This window comes from Archocentrus centrarchus, chromosome 1 (genome assembly GCF_007364275.1).
Source record: "Archocentrus centrarchus isolate MPI-CPG fArcCen1 chromosome 1, fArcCen1, whole genome shotgun sequence".
Lineage (NCBI taxonomy): Eukaryota > Metazoa > Chordata > Actinopteri > Cichliformes > Cichlidae > Archocentrus > Archocentrus centrarchus.
Genome location: NC_044346.1, coordinates 33,404,122 through 33,430,400, shown reverse-complemented (window position 1 = coordinate 33,430,400; position 26,279 = coordinate 33,404,122). Strand labels below are relative to the sequence as shown.

At 42.0% G+C, this 26,279-nt stretch overlaps 1 protein-coding gene across 1 annotated transcript in view; it reads right to left on the bottom strand.

The window, feature by feature from the left end:
- grk4 (G protein-coupled receptor kinase 4) overlaps nucleotides 1-25,373 on the bottom strand; it is a 57,247-nt gene extending 31,874 nt beyond the window's left edge. Inside the window, exons 1-2 of the mRNA XM_030728127.1 lie at nucleotides 25,075-25,373; nucleotides 12,518-12,613 (exon numbers count right to left, since the gene is read on the bottom strand). Coding sequence (XP_030583987.1) covers nucleotides 12,518-12,613; nucleotides 25,075-25,126 — 148 coding nt within the window. The 5' untranslated portion in view covers nucleotides 25,127-25,373. The remainder of the gene's footprint in view (nucleotides 1-12,517; nucleotides 12,614-25,074) is intronic.
- Between the last annotated feature and the right edge of the window lie 906 nt (nucleotides 25,374-26,279).

Sequence of the window (26,279 nt, the reverse complement as noted above, 5' to 3'; positions counted from 1 at the left end):
GCAGTGCTTTCTAATAATACTGCCTAAGGGAAGCATGTATAATGTAAATAAAATTGGTCCTAGCACAGAACCCTGTGGAACTCCATAATTAACCTTACTGTCGTAAGAAGACTCCCCATTTACATCAACAAATTGGAGTCTATGAGATAAATATGATTCAAACCACTGCAGTGCAGTACCTTTAATACCTATAGCAAGCTCTAATCTCTGTAATAAAATGTTATGGTCAACAGTATCAAAAGCTGCACTGAGGTCCAACAGGACAAGAACAGAGATGAGTCCACTGTCAGAGGCTCTAAGAAGATCATTTGTAACCTTCACTAATGCTGTTTCTGTACTGTGATGAATTCTGAAACCTGACTGAAACTCTTCAAATAAACCGTTCCTCTGCAGATAATCAGTTAGCTGTTTTACAACTACTCTTTCAAGAATATTTGAGAGAAAAGGAAGGTTGGAGATTGGCCTATAATTAGCTAAGACAGCTGGGTCAGTGATGGCTTTTTCAGTAGAGGTTTAATTACAGCCACCTTGAAGGTCTGTGGTACATAGCCAACTAATAAAGACTGATTGATCATTTTTAAGATTGAAGCATCAATAATTGGAAAGACTTCTTTGAACAGTCTAGTAGGAATGGGATCTAATAAACATGTTGCTGGTTTGGAGGAAGTAACTATTGAAGATAACTCAGAAAGATCAACTGGAGCAAAAGAGTCTAAACAAATACCAGCAGTGCTGAAAGCAGCCGAACATGAAGAATAATCTTTGAGATGGTTATGAATAATTTTTTCTCTAATGTCTAAAATTTTATTTGTAAAGAAATCCATGAAGTCACTACTAGTTAATGTGAAAGGAATACTCGGCTCTACAGAGCTCTGACTCTTTGTCAGCCTGGCTACAGTGCTGAAAAGAAACCTGGGGTTGTTCTTATTTTCTTCAATTAATGATGAATAGTAAGATGTCCTAGCTTTACGGAGGGCTTTTTTTATAGAGCAACAAACTCTTTTTCCAGGCTAAATGAGCATCTTCTAATTTAGTGAGACGCCATTCCCTCTCCAGCTTTCGGGTTATCTGCTTTAAGCTGTGCATTTGTGAATTATACCACGGAGTCAGGCAGATTTGAAGCTTTCCTTTTCAGAGGAGCCACAGTATCCAAAGTTATACGCAGTGAGGATGTAAAACTATTGACGAGATAATCGACCTCACTGGGAGCAGAGTTTAGGTAGCTGCTCTGCACTGTGTTGGCACATGGCACTGAAGAGCATAACAATGAAGGAATTAGATCCTTAAATTTAGTTACAGCACTTTCAGAAAGACTAAATGTAAATGTAAATGTTACTAAGAAATGATCAGACAGGAGGGGGCTTTCAGGGAATACTGTTAAGTCTTCAGTTTCTATGCCATATGTTAGGACAAGATCCAGAGTATGATTAAAGTGGTGGGTGGGCTCCTTTACATTTTGAGAGAAGCCAATTGAATCTAACAATAGATTAAATGCAGTGTTGAGGCTGTCATTCTCAGCATCTACATGGATGTTAAAATCACCCACTATAATTATTTTATCTGAACTGAGCACTAAATCAGATAAAAAATCTGAGAAATCAGACAGAAACTCTGAGTAGGGACCAGGTGGACGATAGATAATAACAAATAAAACAGGTTTTTGATTTTCCCAATTAGGATGGACAAGACTAAGAGTCAGGCTTTCAATAGAATGAAAACTTTGTCTGGGTCTTTGATTAATTAATAAGCTGGAATTGAAGATTGCAGCTAATCCTCCTCCTCGACCTGTGCTTCGAGCATTCTGACAGTTACTGTGACTCGGGGGTGTTGATTCATTTAAACTAACATATTCATCCTGCTGTAACCAGGTTTCTGTAAGGCAGAATAAATCAATACGTTGATCAATTATTAAATCATTTACTAAAAGGGACTTGGAAGAGAGAGACCTAATGTTTAACAATCCACATTTAATTGTTTTATTTTTTGGTGCAGTTGATGAAGCTGTATTATTTATTGTTTTTGAATTTTTATGCTTAAATAGTTTTTTGCTGATTTTAGCTTTGGTTTTTGGTGGTCTGGGAGCAGGCACCGACTCTATGGGGATGGGGTTTTGGGGGGATGGCAGGAGGAGAGAAGCTGCAGAGAGGCGTGTAAGACTGCAACTCTGCTTCCTGGTCTCAACCCTGGGTAGTCAGGTTTTAGGAGGGTTAATAAATTTGGCCAGATTTCTAGAAATGAGAGCTGCTCCATCCAAAGTGGGATGGATGCCGTCTCTCCTAACAAGACCAGGTTTTCCCCAGAAACTTTGCCAGTTATCTATGAAGCCCACGTCATTTTTTGGACACCACTCAGACAGCCAGCGATTCAAGGAGAACATGCGGCTAAACATGTCGCTCCTGGTCTGATTGGGGAGGGGCCCAGAGAAAACTACAGAGTCCGACATCGTTTTCGCAAAGTTACACACCGAGTCAATATTAATTTTAGTGACCTCCGATTGGCGTAACCGGGTGTCATTACTGCCGATGTGAATAAAGATCTTACCAAATCTACGATTAGCCTTAGCCAGCAGTTTCAAATTTCCATGAATGTCGCCTGCTCTGGCCCCTGGAAGACATTTGACTATGGTCGCCGGTGTCTCTAGCTTCACGTTTCTCAAAACAGAGTCGCCAATAACCAGAGTTTGTTTCTCGGCGGGTGTGTCGCCGAGTGGAGAAAAACGGTTAGAGACGTGAACAGGTTGGTGGTGTACCCGGGGCTTCTGCTTAGGACTACGCTTCCTCCTCACCGTCACCCAGCCGGCCTGTTTACCCTGCTGCTCGGGATCTGCTGGGAGGCTAACGGCGGCTAAGCTACCATGGTCCGCACCCGCTACAGGGGCCTGGCTAGATACAGGATTTTCCAGGGTGCGGAGCCGAGTCTCCAATTCAGAAAGCCTGGCCTCCAGAGCTACAAACAGACTACATTTATTACAAGTACCGTTACTGCTAAAGGAGGCCGAGGAGTAACTAAATATGTGACACCCAGAGCAGGAAAGTGCAGGAGAGACAGGAGAAGAAGCCATGCTGCTAGTGAGTCGGCTAAGGGCTAAGCTACTAGCTGAGCTAAGCTAGCGAATTTCTAAAAACAAATAAAGTGAATAATGTGAATACAGGTGATTTAGCAAAGAGTATGCTATTTAAAGTAGGTGAAGATTACACTAAAATATGTTATTATCCAGATAAATCGAGTTAGATAGATAGATAGATAGATAGATAGATAGATAGATAGATATGGGGCTTTTCCTTTGCCCATTTGCAACCTTGCTACCAACTTTAAAGAAATCCAGCCTCCACATCAGTGAGTAAAAGTAAACTGCTTAAAAAATGTTTAAACAAATGGAAAAAAACACAGTATGGGGTCACAGATCTGCATTTTCTGTACATGTGTTAGCATATTTTCAATGCACATGTTTCTGCTGTGCAGCTGGCCCCAGCCCTATTAGCCCTAATGGCATCCATTTGAGTCATATTTCCTCTTGTTCCATCATTGGTTGACAGTAAGGATGCACAGGCACACAGGCAGGATAAACATACAAACAAAAAGAGGCCACACACATTCACATACACATGTGCACTTGTGGATAGAGGAAGAGAGAGACTCTAGGGATGGAAATTTCTGAGTGGTGACAGCTACAGGATAACCTCCAACAGTAAATGAAATCTTCGCAACAGCCCTCCCTGCTGCACTGTTTATTACACAGGATTTACTTCTGCTCTGCAGTTCAGCGCTCCCCATTCAAAGTCACCACTTACATGACCACAACACCTAACTTATCAGTTTGGTCGGCAAACAGAAGGGAGTAGAGATATGATTTTTTTTTTTTTTTTTTTTTATTACTTCCCTTTACACAATGAGGCTGTTGTGTTTTAAATCTGACCAACAGAAGCCCTTTCACAAAAAACTTTTACTGGATTGTGTTACACTCGCCTTCAGACATTATCTTTCATCTTTGATCACCAAGTCTTCGGAGGCCTGCTTTGGTGTTTCCCTATCAGATCAGCTCTATGCGGGAGTGGGGAAAGCCCTTCACACTCACAGCTGATGAAGGCAATTTTAGAGCATTTGAACAGTATTTGGAGCAGTTTATTTAAACTCTGGAGTGGAGTGGTCTGGCCGGAGGAGAACAATGGCGTAGCTGTGTATGATATTTGTATCCCAAAATGTGGCTCTCTCTACTCTTGACAATCACTGAAGAGGTTACTGACACCATACGATTAAGAGAGCACAAGTGGCTTTTATTGAGCACCTGGGTTCGCAAATGAGCAATGTGAACCACAGGAAGTTGGTCCACAGACGCAGGGAAAGATACTCCTCCACCTTTAGAGGGAAGAGGGGGATAAAAAACATGAAAAGAATATAATTAATAAATTAATGAGTTGGTTTAAATAAACCATTATATCATCAGCATAATAACAAGCTTTACTGTAAAGTGGTGGTAGTGGTGCTGACAGAGGATGAATTTGAAAAACAAATTCTTTATTTTATATTTTACTCAGATTTTTTTTTTTTTTTTTTTACTTCTTTAAAAGATCCAAAGAATACAACCAATCTTTAGATATCTCTTGTTCTTAGACAACTGAATACATTAGCACTCCTCACAGCAGCCGTGAAGACATTCTCGCAGCTCAGTCCCAGATGTGGAAATCAACACATTTTATTTTTTCCTTGTTTCAGTGGCTTTGGTGTTTACTTTTAAAAGGGTGTAAAATTTCTGCTACGGTACGCAGGGTGCTGCATCACATCTCACTTAACTGAAAGGCTTCAAGGATCACAAACACCTCGGGCTGTGCCATATAATATCGTCCATGATAATACTGGTCTAAATTTTTATGTAGTATAAAAATGTCACATCGCTATAGCAATGCCATGCATTCACGTTCAATAGTGTGCAAAACAGCCTGGGCATGTCTGAAACAGCGTTGATTTCTTTGAACAACCCTTTTTTTCATGACGATAATGAGACGATAACTACCTAAAATGATAGAAACAATGACGAAATTAATTGACACTTCCGTCAACGAATGAAAACAATTTGCTCTAAACCCGGGAAGGCCAAACTAGCGTTTGATTTGTCGTTACTTCCAACAGAGCTAAGTTATGTAAACAAAGTCATCAGAGAGAAAGAGAAGAGCCGATGTATCGACACATTTGTCCTTTGATGTTGTGACAAACAAAACGATGTGTAAACCATGTGGGGCCACTATCTCGGGTAAAAACACGACAAATCTTAAACAATGTCTGCAAACCCGTCACCCAGATCACCATGCAAAGGTAAGTAAAGTGTTTTTAAGCCACTGTTTCATTGCTTAATTTCTCACTAAACATTAGATTAGGGAGTACAGTCATGTAAAGGAAAAACATGAAATTCCCTCCTGTCATCCAGAAAATTCAATAATCTTTTCAGAAGAAATTTACCTTTACAGTAATTTCAGTTATTAGTTTCTCCTCTTCTACCACCAAATATCCGACATTTTTACCTCCAGGGAATATCATTGCAAAGACGGGTGTAAAAGACATCAGGTTACAAAAGGCCCTTCTGATAAGTTTCCAGTCTTGCCTGAGAAGTTTTCCAAGTACTTCAGGACATTTTCATTTCAATTACGAGCTTTGCCTGCTGCTCCAGTGGCAGTTCTGTGCTGAATCATAGCACAACTGGCTGACTGTTTAAGGTGACAACATCCAATTTGCGTAAGAAAAAGGCCACAGAAACTATTGTGAAACTGTATAGAAAGCATTTTCTTTTTTTTTCCCCCTTTCTTGACTGATGGCAAAATGATTCACGTTTCTCTGGGTGATTACTGAAATTAGGAAAAGTGATTGTGTCACATTTCATTTGTACTCAGTAAGTTTCTCAAACTTCTTTAATTAAAAAGCAAATTTACACCAGTTATATTGTGTAATTTTTGCTGTGCACATCCACAGATTTTCAACACATCACAAATCTGTTTATGAATAAACGGAGGGGAATTATTACCCCCCCCCCCCACACACACACACACACACACACACACGCACACTTTGGTAACAGTACTTTTCTATCCCTTTGCACATTCACTTGGATGTTATTAGGGCCCGAGCACGAACTGTGCGAAGGCCCTATTGTAATTGCTTCGTTTATTATTATTATTATTTTTTTTTTTTTTTTTTTTATTATTCAGGCAAATGAATTGGCTTTTTGGGGGCTTTATCATATTCAAAAACTCATGAAACTTTGCACATGCGTCACACCTGGTGAAAATTTAAGTATTTTAATGGGCTCGGGCAAGGGCGCGCCCAAATGGCTCGCTAGCGCCCCCTAAACTGGAGCCCCACCGCTGTGTTTCACGTACATGAATGAAACTTCATACACATGTATATCATGTCCAGGCGCACAAAAAATCCTCTTGGAGCCATGCCCTAAACCCAACAGGAAGTCCGCCATTTTGAATTACTTATGCAAATTTGGCGATTTGCAGCCCTCACACTTTTTCTAATAACTCAGAGGTTTTAGACGTTATCATCTTCATATTTGGTTTGTCTAACCTACACCCCCAGGGGAATCTAAATCTCGAAAATGGTGAGTTTTTGCCAAGGGGGAGGGGTCCTTATGCCCCTTTGAACTTTGATCATTCGCCATGAAATTTTGATTGCCTCTCATTCATACCTACATGATCCAATGTGCATCAAACTTCTCCAGTAGGATGACGGTGCCCCCCTGAACACATACATATGACAATATTTAATATCAGTCGCAGCGCCACCTAGTGGGAACAGGAAATGTCATATTTTACACTTGGAGGTCCAGCTCCAAGGTGGTTTAGCAGAACCATCTCAAATTTCACCTGGAAAGCCTTAAGAAGTTGGACTTACTGTGTTTTCAAAACTGTGAGTTTTTGACAAAAGGGCGTGACCCTTATGGGACGGCAAAGTTCGATGATTCGCCATGAACACAAAAATGGCTGTAACTCAAAGCCAACTTGCCCAATCTGGCTCAAACTTCAGTGGTGTGATAAGCATGCTGCCCTGAACACATTCATATGCATAAAGTCCATAAACGTTAGAGCGCCGCCTAGTGGCAGCTCGGAATATCTTAAAATAGCAAGTTTTTTGAGTAGCCCCGGAGCTACGTTTTATCTACATGTATGAAAATGTACAGGCTCATGTAACATCCTAAGACGTACAAAAAAGTCTCTTGGACCCATACCCCAAACCCTACAGGAAGTCGGCCATCTTCAATTGAAGGTGTCAATTTTTGCCATTTCCACGCCTGCTATTTGAACGAACTTGTCCTAGGGCATTTGACCCAGTGAGACCAAATTTGCTCCACATCATCTAGACAAGGAGCCCATCAAATATTGTGGAAATCTTTACAAAATATTAAATGGCCTTATCACACCAGGCCATTGAAGTTGGCCTTCGTTTTTCTCCCTCACCACCAAAATTGTTTGTGCACTTGTTCGCACATGCTTTGTCTGATCAGGCTGAAAATTTAATCACTCATGTACACACCCAGGCTGAATCCATAACTACAGATTCAAGACTGTAGGCGCAATAGCGCCCCCTACAGAAGCAAATGAAAATTTGTATGACGTCCACATAATTAGTTTTGCTCTGAAATGCATGAAACTATCTTTCACCATTCCTTACGAAATCCTCATCAATTTGATAAGCCTCCTGCCCTGAACACATTGATATGCATAAAGTCCATAAATGTTACAGCGCCACCTACTGGCAGCTTGAAATATCATAAAATAGCATGTTTTTTAGCTAGCCCCAGAGCTACATTTTATCTACAGCTCTGAAATTCTGCACACTCATGTAACATCCTAAGACGTACAAAAAAGTCTCTTGGAGCCATACTGGAAACCCTACAGGAAGTCCAGCATCTTCAATTGAAAGTGTCAATTTTTGTCAATTTTTGCCATTTTCAGGCCTGCTATTTGAATGAACTCCTCCTAGGGCATTTCAGCCAGTGAGACCAAATTGGCTCCAGATCATCTAGACAAACAGCCCATCAAATATTGTGGAAATCTTGACAAAATATTAAACGGTGTTGTCACACCAGGCCATTGAAGTTGGCTTTCATTTTTCTCAATGGCGACCAAAATTGTTTGGGCACGTGTTCGTACATGCTTGGCCCGATCTGCCTGAAAATGTAATCACTCATGTACACAGCCACTCTGAACCCATAACTATGGATTCAAGGCTATACGTAGCTGCAAGAGCGCCCCCTACAGAAGCAAATGAAATTTTGTATAGCATCCACAAACTTAGTTTCTCGGAAATGTATGAAAATGTGTTTCAACATTCTTGACATCATCCTGATCAAAACAGTCTATCAGACCCATGCCCTATTTTGCATGCTGGAGCCGTGACCCCACCCCCAAATATTCCATTGCGTCTATGCCGAGAGCAAAAGATATCTTTTCCTATAAAAGAATTCAACTTTCTACAGACCTTCTGTACACCATCACGATCACAAGACCTCCGAGTGCGGCACGGGTCGACGAGCGCCACGGGTCGACGCGCAGGGAGTGCGAGGGCCCGATATCACCGCTTGCGGTTTTAATTAACTTTGTGCCTTCTATCTGCATAGTTTGTTTTTTGTCCTGTTTGTTGTTCGTGGTCTTTCCAGGTTCCCTCTCACCCAACCAGTTGAGTCTGAGGGAGGCTGCCCCTCCCTCAGACTGGTTCTGGCCAAGGTTTCTTCCTATTAAAAGGGGGTTCTTCACTCCCACAGTTGCCAAGTGCTTGCTCATAGGGGATCACCTGAAAGTCGAGGTTGTCTCTCTTAGAGTCTTTACCTTACAACAAAAAGGGTCTGGAGATGACTGTTATTGTGAACTGGTGCTATGTAATATTAAACTGGATTGAACTTCCCATTTAAATAGAAGGAAGTAGTTTCAGTAAGTTTGAGTCATAACTTGTTAACTTGTATAACTTACATTTAAAAATGCAAAGCCAGAAATGAAGGATTTTAGTTTTTTTAAACAAGTAATTTTTTTTCTAAAAACATAAATCATAAATGTAACAACTACTATGGATTCAAGTTGACTGTAATGTGGATATCCATCCATCCATCCTCTTCTGCTTATCCTGTTCAGGGTCGTTGGGGGGCTGGTGCCTATCCCAGCTGACATAGGGCAAGAGGCAGGGTACACCCTGTACAGGTCACCAGCCTGTCACAGGACTAACACAGACAACCATTCACACTCACATTCACACCTATGGGCAATTTAGAATCACCAATAAACCTAACCCCACTAACTGCATGTCTTTGGACTGTGGGAGGAAACCAGAGTAACTGGAGAACGCAGACACGGGGAGAACATGCAAACTCCACACAAAAAGACCCCGACCAAGGTGGAATCAAACCTAGGACCTTCTTGCTGTGATGCAGCAGTGCTAACCACAACACCACCCTAGGATGAAAACTAACTATATCTAAATACAGCTGAGTAATTATTGTTAATGACCACATGGAAGCACATAAATGTTTTTTTTTATTTTGCATATTCCTTCTCTGTATTTAGCCTTCTATGAGGACGTTTACTCATCATACTTTTTGTGTTCCCCAACTGCATTTTGTAAAAGGTTCCGACAAAGGTTCTTCGGCTATGATAAACTGATCCCTTTTCTTGAATACGAACAAATATGAAAGCAGATTGGGAAAGAGAGAGAAAGCGTGCAAGATGGTAAGGTGTCAGAAAAAAAATGGGACTGGTAAGTAAGGGGAGGGAGCACTGTACCATGGGATACTAACTGTCTGAGCCAGCGAAGACAGCTGTAATTACAACTCAATCAAAACTCCAATTTAGACCAAGACAGAGTGGATTAGTGAGACAGTGAACAGCCAGATAAATGCCCACAAGTGTGTTCAATAGCTGCATGAGTGCATGCCTGCGTTTGTGTACAAACAGACACCTGCATGGCCAATGCTCAACTGCTGCTATGCAACACATGCTTTAAACCTCCATCAAGAATACCTCTGCTGTCAGGAGCGCATTTTAACAGGCTAACGTGTTTACAATGATCAAACTTAAAAGCTGCCTGTGTGCTATATGTATTAACCATACCAAAGGAGAGAAATTTGAGAAAGAGATGGACAAAGAGGAAGAGAGATGGAGAGAAAGGTCTAAAGCTGGCAGACAAAGTGCCTGCAGCCCACATAATGTAATCTAAGCTTCCAAGAATTACCGCTCACTTGTCAAGGCTAAGGTCAAATGCGTGACATTATCAAGACACAACAAAGACTCTGCTATCAGTCGCTACACTGTATTCTGTCCACTGTGCCTGCACTGCGGACAGGCATGTGTGAGTGTTTCTGTATATGTGTATGTGTGCACGCACATAACTACACACCTGTGTGTTTAACCACAGGAGGATTATTTTGATCTTGCACTCAGTGTGATAGGGAAATTACGTAATAGCATCTATGTAATAGTGACGTACACAAACCTTAACAGCTGCTGTATGAGCGCACACGGACAAACGCACACATGCACGCGCGCACGCACACACACACACGCACACACACGGCCCATTTTCAGAATCCTGTGCAAATTAAAACAGGAATAAATAAGTAAGAGCTGTTGACCCACAGTACTTCTTTATATTCAAGGTGCTGGATACCATGCTCCTAGGTGATAATAATAATAATAATAATAATAATAATAATAATAATAGGATGAATTTCAGGTTACACAAAGACACTCTACGTTAATTTACCAGAATTACTGCTTTCCAGTTCTATGCCTGTACTGACTAGTTAAGCTGCAGCTTATATCCACATCTGTCCAGACATAAGAAGGTTGTGAAAAAAGTTAAAAATGATCATAGAAACTAACAGATTAAAACAAATAATCAAGAATATCATGTAGGTTTTTTTATATGAGTTTTGAGTAGTGATCTGAACATGGACAGATCAGTGTAGTCTTAAAAGTATTTTGAGATAACACTCCAGGAGGAGAGAGCAACTTTGAAGAATCCTGTCGCTTGGTCATCATCAGTTTGAAAATAGGGATACTGCATCTAACAATTAGCAGATCAATAAAGGTACTGTTGTCCGAAAGTGCCAGGTAACTGAATGTTAAAGCAAACAGTTCACAGTTAAGGACTTGTGTTTTTGGAGAGTCTTTCATGTTGGCAGTCACAGGATTTCATTTAGTAAACTTTGTGTTCATATTAAAGAAAGTGAGTGTGTAAATGAGAGGGTTTTGGTTTTAAACTGAGCCACTGGCTCTGAGTAGTTAGTAAGGAGTGTCACAATGCCTCTCATAATCTCCACCAGGGAACAGGATAAAGGTAATTTAACAAGATAAAAGATAAAATAACAAGATTTGAGATTTCTGAAGATATTTTCTATTTCTCTCAAGGTACAAGGGAAAGGCTGTCCAGGTCTGCAGTGACTTTAAGGTGGTCGGGGAACATTAGATTGAGGCTGGAAAGCTGGTGTATTGTACAGCAACCAGCTCCTGGATGTGGCCATGACTGCGAATGGGGAAGTTGGTCTACTGTGCAAAGCTGAAGCCCTGTAGCAGTTCCAGAAACTCTATGGCGACTTTACAGTCATTGTCTTTAATGTGGACGTGAAAATCATCCAGGATGAGAACAAAAGGGTGAGATGGCACAAAGCTAGGCCAGAATAATCAGAGAAAAAGGTGGAGGGTTTGCGTGGAGATTTGATATTTTCAAGGTTATGATAATTAATTCTATCATGGAAGATATGAAGACAACACAACGAGTGCAATCAACACTGAGTATAAGACATCTCCTTAGGGAACATGTGCACCTACATCTTTGTCTCTGCCTTCCTCTTATTCTCTCCTACCCTTACAAGAGCTTTTCTCTCATTGTGAAAACCCTCTCTCCCTCTCCGTTTCTGTTTTCCACTTGTGCTCTCCACAACTCTCCTGTTCTGCCACTCTTATGTTTCTCTGAAGTGGCTGAAAGAGTGAAGGAGAGTGAAAGAGAGAGAAAGAGAGATGCAGATAGTGGGAGGGAATGGCATGGAGATAGAAAAGAGGGAGGGTATGCGAGTATGTGGGGGAGGGTAGCGCTGCAATCTCTGGCAAAGATAGCTGTGACGCACTATTACATACACACACACACACACACACTTGTGCTGTGGCATTCAGGGAACCATGGGGGGGGGGGGGGGGGGGGGGGTACTTTCAAGTTAGACCTGGAGGTTGGAAAGGGAAGGAAGCAGGGGTGAACATGGTTTAATTTGATATGTGAACAGACATATGAGAAATGTTAACAGAGAGCTTGAGATTCAGAAACAACTATGCAACGAGACTCCCCATCTCAGCCCCATGCACACAAACACACAGGGTTTCCTGCCCTTTGCTTGTAACTGTGGGTGGAGACGGGTAGAAACAGGAAGGAAGTCCAATCTGAATTTCCTCACAGAGTCAGGCCCACCCCAACGACACAGCATGGCAAGTTATCTTTTTGTCTCACACCCACATACACGCACGCACTACCCATTTCTTACCGATGGTGCGACGCAGCTCCTCACACTGGCTGATGTGCGGGAGTTTTAGCATCTCCTTCCATTTCTTGCTGCGACCATTCCTCTTTCCTCCTCCACCTGAGACACAAAAGGAGAGTTTCCCCGTCAGCCCAAATCTACTTTAATATTGCACTTGGTGTCTATAACAGTGGCATTTTCAACTCAAACATAAAAGCAGGGCTGCTGTGAGTACATAAGCCCCACTCACCTACTGTTCAAACCTACTGAGCACAAGGGGCAGCCAATCAGAATAAAGGGAGGGTTTCCTTCCAGTGAGATTGTTTTAGAAAGTGAATGAAATAAATTAAAACCTTTCACAAGAGAAAATAAGATTTTAATGCTCTTTATGACTTCAAAGTATTAAAATAAAATAAAATAAAATAAAATACTTGAAGAAGACATACAGGCATATAGTCAGGTGTGTGTGTGTGTGTGTGTGTGTGTGTGTGTGTGTGTATAAGCTCGTGCATGTTGACCTTGCTGTGATCAGAGGCAGGGGCAACTGGTTCATCTCACTAGTCGCCTCCATGCATCATTTCAGGGCATGTGGTGAAGAATGTTGACAGTTTCAAAGATCATGGGACACACACATATTGTCTCTGTCTCTGTCTCTCTCTCTCTCTCTCACACACACTGACACACACTCACACACACTCTCACACACACACACACACACACACACACACACACACACACACACACACACACACACACACACACAAGTGTGTTTTGCTATCTTTGTGGGGAATTTCCATTGACTTCCATTCATTTCTACAGCCTAAACCTTACCTTTACCCTTTTCCTAACCCTAACCATCACATACCTAACCCTAACCCTAACCCTAACCTAAACTCAAATCATACCTTAGCCCTAACTCTGACCCCTGACCCAAAAACAGGGTTTCCCCTTGTGGGGACAAGGTTCCAGTCCCCACAAGGAGCAATTGGTCCCCACAACGTAGTATATGTCAGGAAAATTGTCCCCACAAGGTATTATAAACATACGCACACACACACACACACAGTGTTTTTATGCAATCGTCTTGGCAGATCTGATGACCCTGATATGAGTGGTAAATGATCTCAAGATACAAAAGCACTCTCCAGAGGACCCCAGTCACTACATATATTTCACAAGGAATCTCATTCCAATAGCAGCAGGGGTGCGTGTGTGTATGTGTGTCTGTGCGCACGTGTGTGTGTGTGTGTGTGTGTGTGTGTGTGTGTGTGTGTGTGTGTGTGTGTGTGTGTGTGTGTGTGTGTGTGTGTGTGTGTGTGTGTGTGTGTGAAAGAATGCAGAGAAATGGGAGGAAAAGAAGTCAAAATGGGAAACAATGTGACTGCCTGCAGAACTTGTCATCTGGAAACCCCTTTGTTTCATGACCTCCTCATCCCAAAATCTTGCCCCTAGCCCACACCAGCCATTAAATGGTCAACACTCAGCCAGATCCTTCACACAAAATCCATAAATTTTCGAGTTAAGTCAATGTAAGAATATAGCAGAAACTTTTAATTAACAGTGGACAAATGAGATGTATCCTGCCCACTGCACACTTATACTATGCTAGTAGTAAGTATGCATCCAACGTGGACTAGCTCCTGATGTTTGCTAAAGGTGAGAGAGTGTGGATAATGTCCCAACCTGTCAAAACAGCATTATACACATACTTAATGAGAGAGGAGGAAATTCTACAACATCTGTCTGTAAACTCAGACAGATGTTTATAAACTCAAAATTTGCAATCAACATTGCTGAGCAACATTTCAAAAATGCACAACCACAAATATTTGCTGATTATAACATTTCAAATGCACTTACACTGATTTCTATTTTATGGTCTTATGAAAATGCAATTCCTTTGATATTGTGCCCGTGGATCAGAAAGACTAAGCTTTTCATTGCACTACTTTAAGTTCTGCCAATATTATTTTTACTAAAATGTTTACTTCAAACTGGAAAGCTTGCTCAAATTTAAACATTGCCATTATAGTTCACGTGGTTGAGCAGGTGACCACAATGCTACTGTAGAGGCCTGGGTTCTAATCCTGCCAAGGCCATTTGATGCTTGTCCTCCCCTGCTCTCTCTCAACTATCATATGTGGAGCATTCTGATAAGCAAATGGTTTTGCACACAAATCCCCACATCCCAATTTCCACCATTGTGATGTCCCAGTTGTGCCACGGTACCCATTAAAAACCAGCCCACAGATTTCACAGAGTTGCTAACAAAGGTTGGGGAATTTCACAGGGGAGGAAAAAAAAATCATGGTAGACCAGATGTGTGAGTTCTATCTGTGAATAATCTATGAATAGTCCCACCCACAGCCACTGACGTCAGAGGTTCCAGCTTTAGAGCCCAGCAATTTCATGGTGCCAGCTTTTAGAGACCAGCAGCAATCTTTTTTTCTAGTAGGAATGTAAGGAACTCCCACCTCTAATCATTTCCTATCTGCCTCTGGACTGACTGTTATCCAAAATCATGCAAATAGACAGCAGTCTACTTATCTTTAAAAACCTCCTTTCCTCAGTTTTGGCCCGGTACAAATGGACGATCAACACCACACTCAACTCTTATGACTATGTGTGAAGATCTCTAACTATGAAGATACTTTGTTGGTAAAATTAAAATATGTATAAGTGTCGTAATCTCTCACCATTCCTGAAATAGATTGGATTTAGAATGGTTTAGAATAGCAGAGGGTGGGGGGGGGGGGGTATGTTTGTGCTCTTTTTGTGCTAGGATAGATGCTCTGAAGCTTCAGATCAATTTATGAAAGTGATTACCAGATATAAAAACATGGAAATTTGATGGTATAAACCAGGACAATGGCAGTCAACAGGGAGAATAGAGGCCAGTATTCATGTTTGATAAGTCTGTGCAGGTCTATTTTTTCCTTTAAAAAAAAAAAAAAAAAAAAAAAAAGCAGGCACATTTCTTCATGTTTCAATAATACAAAAAATACTTAGCTATGACAAAAAAATCTGTCAGAAAAAAAAAAAAAAAAAGCAGCAACCAATCTGGTTTCACAGTCAGTGGATTTAAAACCATCAACAGTGTTGTTTTTTCCCCACAAGTGCATTACATCAAATTGTTAGCTAGCCTAAGCGTGAGTGACCAACCTAGGCAGTTTGATTACAACAACAGAGAAGGAAATCCTCTGCCCCAAAGTTCACCAGACACCAGCTGGTTTGGCAGCGGCATGTGACAGCTTGAGCACAAACACACAGGAGTCCATGATGGTCGAATACCTTCAAAATGGACAGTGTCCACACTCTGAATGCTACAAAAACACCCTCATCCCTCTGCTTCTACAACAACTTGCTTTTTTTTCTGTTTATAAAACACTGACATTTTTTGACTTTGGTCCAATGGTCAGTGTGAAACCCAACATCCAATAGACAACAAACTGTCCAGATTTATTTGGACATGCAACAGCAGTACACACATTCAATAAAGAATGCAGTTTTGACTGTGTTAAAACAGTCTGCTTGACTCGAGCTCCTTGGATATGTTGTGGGTACAAATCTTTTAAGATCATGCTGGTCTCAGGTTGCTGAGGACAGGTATGCTGACAGACCTGTTGCGGGGCTGCAGGGCGCAGACACAGACACACACACACCCACACATACAGTTGCAGGAAAACTGAATACACAAACAAAGGAGGCCAGGAAAGACAAATGTTGAAGTCAAATGTTGGACTGGCTATTGTACACGCTGTGTGATGATGGCCAGTTGCACCTGGCTGGTTATTTTGCAGGAGAAGTCTGCAAATAAATTGTGCCAAAAACACTGCAAGATTGATAAGTACAAAAAAAAAAAGCAACAAAAAGCCAGAGATGAACCTCTCGCGTGTTGGTGTCTTATACTGTGAGAAGGAAATTTAAGTGTTTTTGCATATGGTGCCAACAAAGACCGGGCAGTATACTGTGCAAATGACACAAGACTCAAATTTCACATGGAAAGAAAGAGAAGAAAGCAGGAAAGAACTAACAAAGATCACAAGATAGACAAACATCATGAAAAGAAAAGCAGATTTTAATAGTAAGCTTTTGAAGAATGTGTGTATGCGAGCATGTGCTCATGCCTGTCAGAGCCGGCTGGGCCACCCCACCCTGTTTAATGTCACACTGACGTCAAAGCCATGTGTGCAGGCCCTTAATGCAGACAGGATGGAGCAAGTATTTATTTAACTTTGGTTCTCCCCTTCGAGAGAACGGGGCCCTCCATAAACACTGACTTCAGAGAAGTTTTGCTCATTCATAGCCGAGCTACAGCCAGCGCTGAGATCACCACGCAAGATCTGCAATAGGCCAACGCATGTACGGCAGTAACGAGATTCGAAAAAGCCAGAACGTGTTAAGAAAGACTGATGTCAAAAACGTGACATGCTGCTCAACTACGAGGACGTGCATTCCTTTCCTGAAACGATTTATAGAAAGCGGGGTCATCCTGGTCGTACGTAAGTAAGATGTATAACATGTCACTAGAGTTTCTGGTTTGAGTTAGACTGGCCACGATCGGCGTACATCACCCCCCTCTCCATTTCCCCTTGTTTCCTGTCACTCCGTACTGTCACCCATCCAACCAAAGCAAAATGCCACAAAAAAGACCAGAAAAACTGCTTTGGCAACAGCTGAATAGATGACCCAGCATAACCCTCAGCTTGTTTAAAGCAACTTTATGTAACCATGTCTTTCCTTTTGATAAAAGCCAACAGTCTGTCATTTGTTAAAGGGGACACAAGTGCAATCAAGTGCAAATGTGATGGAGAAATAATTTTTTTAAATTTATTATTTATTTATAAGTTACATTACAGTTATATCAGTCTTATTTATCTTCTGCCTCAAATGCATTTTGGTGTATTTCCTCAATTTTCAAGTCTAACCAGTTAGACATATAAAAATGAGACCATAGAAAAAGTAAAAGGAGAGCATGTGTACACTTGAGTATTTTCATGGAGCTACTGTTTGCAGTTCTCTGTCTCAAGTGAGTTATGGCTGCTTTAATGAATGTACATTCATTGCTCTCTTTTGTATCTGCTTTGTCTCCTACCCCTATGATCACTGGTGTGCTTGTAGTGCACGTGCAAGCCAAATACAGTCCACTGCCATCCCTAATATGCTAGCCTCCCTTTTACCTCTTTTATCTCTCTTTCATCTCAAGTGGAAGAAGTCAGAGTGGAGGTTGCGCAGTAGACTGTAGCAGTATCATTTTAGCACAACTCCCTTTGCCCAACCACATTCTAATTCTAAATTTATATTTCCAATTTGTACTTTATTAATACCAGTTTAAGCAGAGGTCATTTCTTAGTTCATAGAAAGTGTAAAAGTAAAATAGGCTTTACAAGACTCATGACTCAATTGTGCATTTTTCTAAACAGTACTTACCCTGCTTTCAGACTTACAGTTTCTGCCTGGAAACAGGTGAGACAAAACAGACACATAAATCAGCCAGACCAGTAGCTCACCATTCAGCCATAATATTAAAATCAGTGGTTTAATATTGTGTAGGTCCTCATCCTGATTCCAAAGCAGCTGTGACCCTCCAAGGTATGGACTCCACAAGACCTCTGAAGGTGTCCTAGGGTATCAGGCACCAAGACTTTAGCAGCAGATCTTTTAAATTCTGTAAGCTACGAGGTGGGGCCGCCACAGATCTGACTTGTTTTTCTTAAAACTTCCAGAGATCGATTGGATTGAGATCTTGGGAATTTGGAGGCCAAGTCAACACTGAACTCTCTGTCAAGTTTCTCAAAAACATTACACAGTTTTTGAAGTGCATCAGGTCGTATTATCCCTGTAGTAACATTTCAGTAGGTAGTAGGTCTCAAAGTAATGTCCATATGGACCCCAAGTTTCCTGGCCTTGATATTGCACATGGAGCCATTGCAACCAAGAGGAGGGGCGCTTTTTCTTTCCGTATGCCAAAAATGACAATTTAATTATTCAGATATATACACGAACCACCTAACAAACGCATGTTATGCAAAAAATAAGTCATATAAAAAGTGCTGGTTTGCACTGATACTCCCGAAAAAAAAAACGCTATTCAGAAATGAGGAAACAACAGTAACGAAACACTTAAAAGGGAAAACACCACCACAGAGTATTTTCTCAGCTTCTTCAGATGTTACCGTGAACATTGAGCAGTGCTGCTGTCATCACAACTCCTTTTTATTTTGAATCACCATATGGTGGAAGCCGCTCGGCCATCTGATGAACACATGTCACATGCTGACACTCGGTATAACAGCCACAAGGCCAGAAAATCCAACTCGTCTGTGACAGTCACAGCCTGACCATGGCAGTAAGCAGCCAGTATTCGCACAATGTGATTCAGCCAGTTAGGCTACACACTTACGCAGAGTGACTTTTAATGAGTATAAGAATGTCAAAGATCAGGGTCACCATGTATTTTTGGCGTTACCTCTGAGCAGGACAGTAGGAGTAAAGTAACTGAAAACTAAAGGTAATCAGGAGAGGTAATAAGCCAAACATGCTGTTAAGTAAATTAACTACATTTACACCCAAGAAAAGTTTTTCTAACTTTCAAAACACTGATAATAATGTTTATCAGCATATTCTTGGCCAGTGTAATCACATCCTGAATATGCGCTGCTTCTTCTAATTTGAAGCCCGTCCAACAGCAGCAATATAGGTGGAGGTTTATACTGAACGGCTGCAGCCATCTCCCAAAAACATGACTTAAATAGTAGGAAATGAGAGAGGGTCACACATAGTTTAGGCCCATTGTAATATGAGCATGCACACGCACATAGGCACAATGGAGCCTGGCCATGACAAATGAATGGTCTGTTGCGCTCCTAGTCTCTCTCCCATACAGTGTGTGATTGGCTGGTGCAGCCCCTGATAAGGAAAATATTAGCTCTGAGTATCTGTGTTGCCTATTCAGAGCAAAGGCCCAGTGTTTGCGCAAGGTAATCCATCTGTATACTTGCACTGAAAGACACACATCAGCTGAGAGAGAGAGGAAAAGAGAAACATGTGAATATCAGCCAGCTCTGCTCTAATCCTCACCTCTCTCACGTTCTGATTCAGCCTATTGCCGCCCTTCGTGTATAAACAGTTTTCTTCTGCTGTTATGCCTTCATTAATTCTTTATAGCCAGACTTTCCTCCCTCTCTATGTGGCCCTGACAGAAAGAGTGGCTCATGTGCAAAACTGTGAAGAACACTGCAACATTAGTGTAAATTCCAGTACGTGACAACTAACGAAGAAGTTGATGGGGCGGGGGAGGTGGGGGGGGGCAGCAGATCTTACACGAGGTAAGACAAGCAATTTTTCACATGAGCAAAAACACCAAGCACGAGCACACACACACACACACACACACACGCAGAGAACAGCACATGAACAAGCTCTCGTGCTCATTCCAGTAGCGTGCTGTGGTGTTTTGCAAGATCTTTTCTTCCTCATGTCTCTGTGCTCGAGGTATTCCATTAAACTGAGCCGAGACGTGCTTGAAAACCGACCCTTGTTTTCACAGTGTCTTAGGGGAGAAGGGGGAGGGAAGGACGGCACGGGAACATGGTCAGGCTAAACTTGAGCAAGACACCGACAGACTTCACGTGTGTTTAAGAGGACAAAGTGAAAGGTTAATCACCTGCGGCGAGTTATCTACAGCTGTCTCTTGGATGAAGGGTGGAATGGTTAATTTCATGGCCAGGCGGGAAGAACTGGAACTCAGAAAAGCAGCCTTCCCAGCATGGGGCCCTTGAGCACAGGAGGCATTACACCTTGAAAATTATCTTTAATAAGACAACATATCAGGTCATATTTGACGGCAGGACTGATGTGAAATTTAACGAGGGCAGACACCAAAATGTTAAAATGTTATTAAAAGGAAACCTTATAAAACACAAAGAACCTTTAGGGGTATTTAAGACACTTCCTAGAAGATTTCCAGCAAACCTCTAAAGAGAAACAAAACACAAGTCATCACCACAGTCCAAATCCACTCTTACATATAGCCTACACATTGGTACAATCAGACTGACAGCTGGATTGTCGTAGGAAGAATGCCTATTTAACATTTAATAGATGTTCACAAAGTGCTTCAAAAAGCGCCTCTTCATGTTTACTCAGCTTGCCAAGAAGACATATTAATGAACATCCCAGTAGCCACCCAGCTAAGCATCGCTGCTAGAGGCATGCAGCCGAGCCGAGTACGCAACACACTGCATCTCGTTCCCCGCACAGCCCATTTGTGGGTGTAATAACTGTAAAATGAATCCCACATCAAGGAACAGTCACAAAGCAATGTGTTTTATGAGCCTCAGCTGGAGGAAACACCCCAGAGTGATGACAACGAGTGTTAGCCCAGCTACAACCACAAAACTAATAAAGCTATGCTGGCTAACGTCACAGAAAAACCCTCAACAAGTGGCCTGAAAGGAGTGATGAGCCTACAGTTTGAAGGGTGGTAAAGAGAGGGCAGAGCTCGCATACAGGTCAGTGACACCAACACAACCACATCTGCTTGTACCTGTATAGCTCTTTTGCAAAAATTGAAGCTCACAGAAAATTAATGCGAGCACTGGCCCATCCACATTACTTCCATTTCAGATCTGGTGATTCCAGAAAGTGTAAGATTGAAATACCACTTTGGTTCAGTCTCTCTTCAGTATAACTCATGGCGATTATATGTTGAGGTCCTTAGCCAAGTTACCTAACCCTTTACCTTAATTCCCTTTGTATAATGTACACTGTTTCTTAGCACCATCATATAGCTCATACATTTGCATAATATCTGAGATCAAAACTAGTGGCAGCTGCACAATGGCAGCTTTAAAAAAAAAAAAGGATACAAGAATGCAGGAAAGTCAAATCAGTGCATTACCACTACCAGTTTTTAGCTAGAGGAGCAGTCAGTGGGTTTTTGTGGCAGCATCTCAAGTCTGCTATTCTGCAGAATCCAACAGAAAACATCCATTAAATGACAGCGAAACACAATGAACCAGAATGCCTTTCAGTCAAACCCAAAGTATTCTGATTAAGGAGCTGCCCCCCCCAATCATGCCATCACCACTCCTCTTACAGCAACTATATTTATAACTCACAGCTGAATACAACACGTCAACACAGCCTCTCAAAGAGCACTCTGGGAAATGCAGTCAAGTAAAAACAGAGGTAACCAATTGCAGATTTCTGATATCAATATAAAGGTCTCGCCAACAATGACACAGAGTGTTAACAGGTTCAATTCAAGCTTTACCAAAAGGCCTGAGAACACCCATAATCCTCAGCCATTTAAACTTGTAAAGTACCACTTTATTAGCTGTAATACATATGGTATTATCATTTGAGGCATTTTTTTTTTGTTCTAAAATATGAATTAAGCTTTACATGTTAAACTTAAAGTGATGCTGTTTGTCAGTATTACTGCATACACGTCTCGATTCTTCTAGAAACCTTTTCTGTTTTTAACTGTTTGCATCACCAGTGCTGAGACTAGACTTTACTGTTAGTTTACATTTCCACGTCTGCAAGGGGGTAAACGTGTCTCACATAAAGTGTCTAGCTTCCTTCATAAATTCCTAATTAAAATACAGCTGTAATGTTTACTTAAAAGCAATATATCTATGTGCGTCAAAACGTCTTTCCCATTTCACATAAACCATCTTTATATGTGAAACTGATCACCTGAAGGTCTCTGCAATGCAGCTATTAAAAACACTCTGATAAATATATGTAATGGGGAGCAGAACTTTTTACAGCAGAAAAGTAAACATAATTTTTCTCAACACACTTCACGTCGCCATCTGCTCCACTATGATAGGGTGCTCTGCCAACTCAGGTGCCTGAAACGTATTGTAAACAGTGGAGTCTGCAGGACAAACTATGATAACACAGGTTGGTTTTTTTTGTTTTGTTTTTTTAATGAGCTCAAGTGCCTTTAACTCAATCATATAGTAAATATTTTCTACGAACATCAACCACCAACACCAGACATCAAATATATAGTGGTCCCGTTTGGTTCTTTACATTTAAATATTGAACATGGGTGCTTTACTGTCATCGCAATGACTAGTACAATCAATGATAAGACATTTAATGAGACTATGCTGGGTTACGAGTAGCTCTTGATTCTTCAGTTGCCTGTTTAAATTCACAGTTCTTCTTGGTCTTCTTACAAACACCCCATTGTAATAACACCCCATTGGCAGTTTAAGAGGGTGAACCCATAAATTAAATACGGTTATTGCTATGTTTATCCTTTGTGCATTTTACATCAAATGTGTCTGTGAAACTCAGAGAGGCGAGGGGTGTGGAGCTCTGGGAGCAGTGTCATCTCAAACCACTTCCTTTGACGTGTGTCATTTTAACTGTGCCACACTGAACACACCCTATCATAACAGTTCTCACGCTGGCCACTCAGTTTCACATGCACAGGTGTATAGAAAATTACTAAAGTCACACTTTAGTCATTTTCCTAAATTAAGTCAGTTTCCTCTGCACCAATAAGCGTAAATGGTAACTCTGAGAAGACGAGAACTGTCAACAAAAGCTGAGCTGGTGCGCGCAGCTTAAAATTAATAATCTGTAATTTTCTCTCTCCACAGTGAGGTCAGGGCGCTACACAGTAAGTGATTTAATGTCTTGCTGAAGGACACATCAGCAGGGTCACGCAAGCCCTGTTGTGTGCAGTATAGCATGAAGGTAAAGAGAGACTCTTGGAGAGAAGGCCACTGAAATGTGATCCACAGAAGCTGTGTTCTGTCTGGATTTGTGTGTTTTTTAAAAGGTGCTGTTTGCTCTGCAACTAGTTACTCTGACACTGATGACAACTGTCACTGTGGCTTTGTGACAGGCTTTGCCAGCTGAGAGCACCCACCTCTGGAAAGATGATTTAACATCCAATTAGTCTCCGGTGCACCTTACAGGGATAAACTGAGGAGCCCTTAGCTGTTTTAGGTTTAATGATAATTAAGACAATGAATGGGGAACGGTATAGTAGGGAGAAATATAAAACACAAAACTGACTAAATTGAAAATGCTTGTGGTCCTGGTGGTTTCCCTTTTTTTTTACTCTTCCCTTTCCAACCAAATAAAAACAGTATAAAGCTGTAATAAGCTACAGCTTTGTATTTTCACTCAATAAACTAACATCATCAACTGCCTGTTTAATGACAAGCTGACTAATCAATAAATCTTTCAGTACTCAATGCTGTAATTAAGTATATCATTGTGAAATTGTTGAGAGATTAGCTCTTCCCACTGTCTTTGTGCTCTGAGGGCCTTTTGGGAGCCTCTGGTGATAAGAGGAGGGGAACTCTGACAGGTATCGAGCCTGTGGATCCGATTCTTGTACAGAAACATTGGGACATTTATGGCAAGCCCATGTCGAGCACCATTTAAAGGCAGGAAAAGGAAAGCCTGGTGCTTCGTCTCGTAAGGAGCAACTGCTGCTATGAAATGGATTCACAGCTGCCGTGAACAATCCATTTCACAGCAGTGTTGGCGTTCAGTCTCCAGCTGAAACGCATTCTGAATATAATGTAAACCATAAGCAGGGAAGGCCTCTGCACACTGAGGCGCGACCCTCGAGCCTTTCAGGCTTTTGAGTGAATTTGCTTTCGAGTAAAATGTATCAACTTGCATAATATCGTCTGAAATAACAGAGCCTTCTGCTGGGGTCCGTTTGGAAGAGTGACAGAGGAAAAAAAAAAAAAAAAACACGAGTGGAAATCGTTGAGCAGTAATTACCCCCCCCCCCCCCCCCCCCCGCCGAGCTTCTGATACAGTGTTGCACACCCACCCAGCGCCCACTCACTGGCTACAAAAGTAGCCTCTCTGCTCTGCCATCTCATGGAAAACAGATGGATACTCGCCTCTGTTCCACGTCCAGGTGAGCTACTGCTTGTGGGATCCCCGGCCCACGGAGCAGTGTGCACAACCGGAGCTGTAGCGCCTGGGCCGCCGACGCTACCTTCTAGTCTCCTGAAGCCCCTCACTATACCACTACCCCTTCCCTTGTAATCAACAGTCAATGCCGCGGCATTCTTCTGCGTCAAACACCGTACGCTGACTTTACCTTGCTAATTAGGCTTTAAACACACCGAAACGTATAATGACAGGTAATAAGGCACCGGAGCAAAGAGCCCCGCTGCGCAGCCAAATTTGGCTCTACAGTCAATAACGTGGATACCATTAAATACCTGTTATGTCATCGTAAATATCCACTAAACCACTGCCGCCTGTGTGAAAAAATTCGCTCGGCAGCCTCCAATTCAAAGCTGCCATCTAAGCGCGATGCTGCAAACACTCCCTGCGTTGTTCATCTCCAGCCTTCGGGGCCTTATGTTAAGGTGCTTGGTGAATTTTGCGTGTCGCTCGTGTACGAACAGAGGATTTCAGCAGAAGATGTTTGGGTTCTGCCTGGAGACAAAGCACTGCGCAGGGATGCGAGACAGAGAAGGCATAAACCCCAAGGAGGACAGGCGAAAAGCTACGGCCAAGTCGCTGAGGAGGGTGAGAAAATACGATTCATTCTTGCAGCCATTCACAGCTGAACTTACCTTCCCTTGCCTTCAGGAGAACCGTGTTGGCCACGATATTTTCAATCTCCATTGTCAGAATGTGAATCCCAAGCAGTCGCGATACATTTCACTCAGCGGAAAAAAGACGGATTTTCTGATCAAACGTGCCGACGAAGGTTAGGCTGCTGCACGCGCACAAGGCGGAATCTGCGCTGGCGCATAGTAGGACTTTAATAGTGGTCGTCGTTTCTCTCCATTGCAAGATGTTTTATCAAACCCTACCTACACAGCTTTACGGTTACAACGGGACTTGTTAGCATTCACAGCCTCTCTCCCGTCCCTCTCTGCCTGCTTTCCTTCCTGTTTCAGCACCCTCCTCCTTTTCTTCCTCCTCCTCCTCCTCCTCCTCGCCCCTCCTCTGCACAACAAACCAGGGAGAGCAGTAGGGATCAATTTACAACCAGCGCAACTACACACAAATGCACACACAAGTGCATTCGCATATACATGCATGCATGTCCAAGGCTTAACCTCCTGAAATTACCGATGGTTATGTCATTTATTGCGTGGCACTTTGGGATTAAAACGTGTTTATGTGTGTGGTTTTCTCCCAAGTTTCTCCCAGGCAGCCAAACATAATGTGATACAATGAGAGCGCACTGGAAAGAAAAGAAAAGAAAAACATTTCCCTCCTCTTTAAATCAGCACAAAAGACCTTTCAACCAAACATGAATGACGATGTTAATTAGCAAACTTTCCCTCTTCCCACTATTTCCTGCTCAGCTGTTGCATGAGCTGCTGGTTTTTTAGGAAACACATGTCAAGGAGGCCTAAAGGTGCGTAAACAATTACGCTGCTGCAGTGCTTCAAGTTGCAGCCTGACGTAAAGCGATAACACATCGATTCTGCTGGATCTTGGGGGTGGGGGTCAGCAAAAAGAGAGGTGCTGTCGCTCTCTGGGAGAGAAAACTTTTATATAATGAGCTATTTAAAAAAAGCTTTTTCGGTTTATGATTTGCTACGAGGGTACGAGGGTCACGCAAGAGCGCCCCGGGGGGGGGGGAGCTGTGGAGACTCAAAGAGCGAAGGGTCAAAGGTCGCTCATTTTTACAGCCTTTTCCTTTTGTTCAAGTTACAGAATCGATCGAACGTGTTCTGCCTGGATATACGCTGTGAAAGCAGGAAGAACGAAAGTAAATGTCAGAATAACTGTAAATATTTGTTAATAGGGATGTGACTTGTGT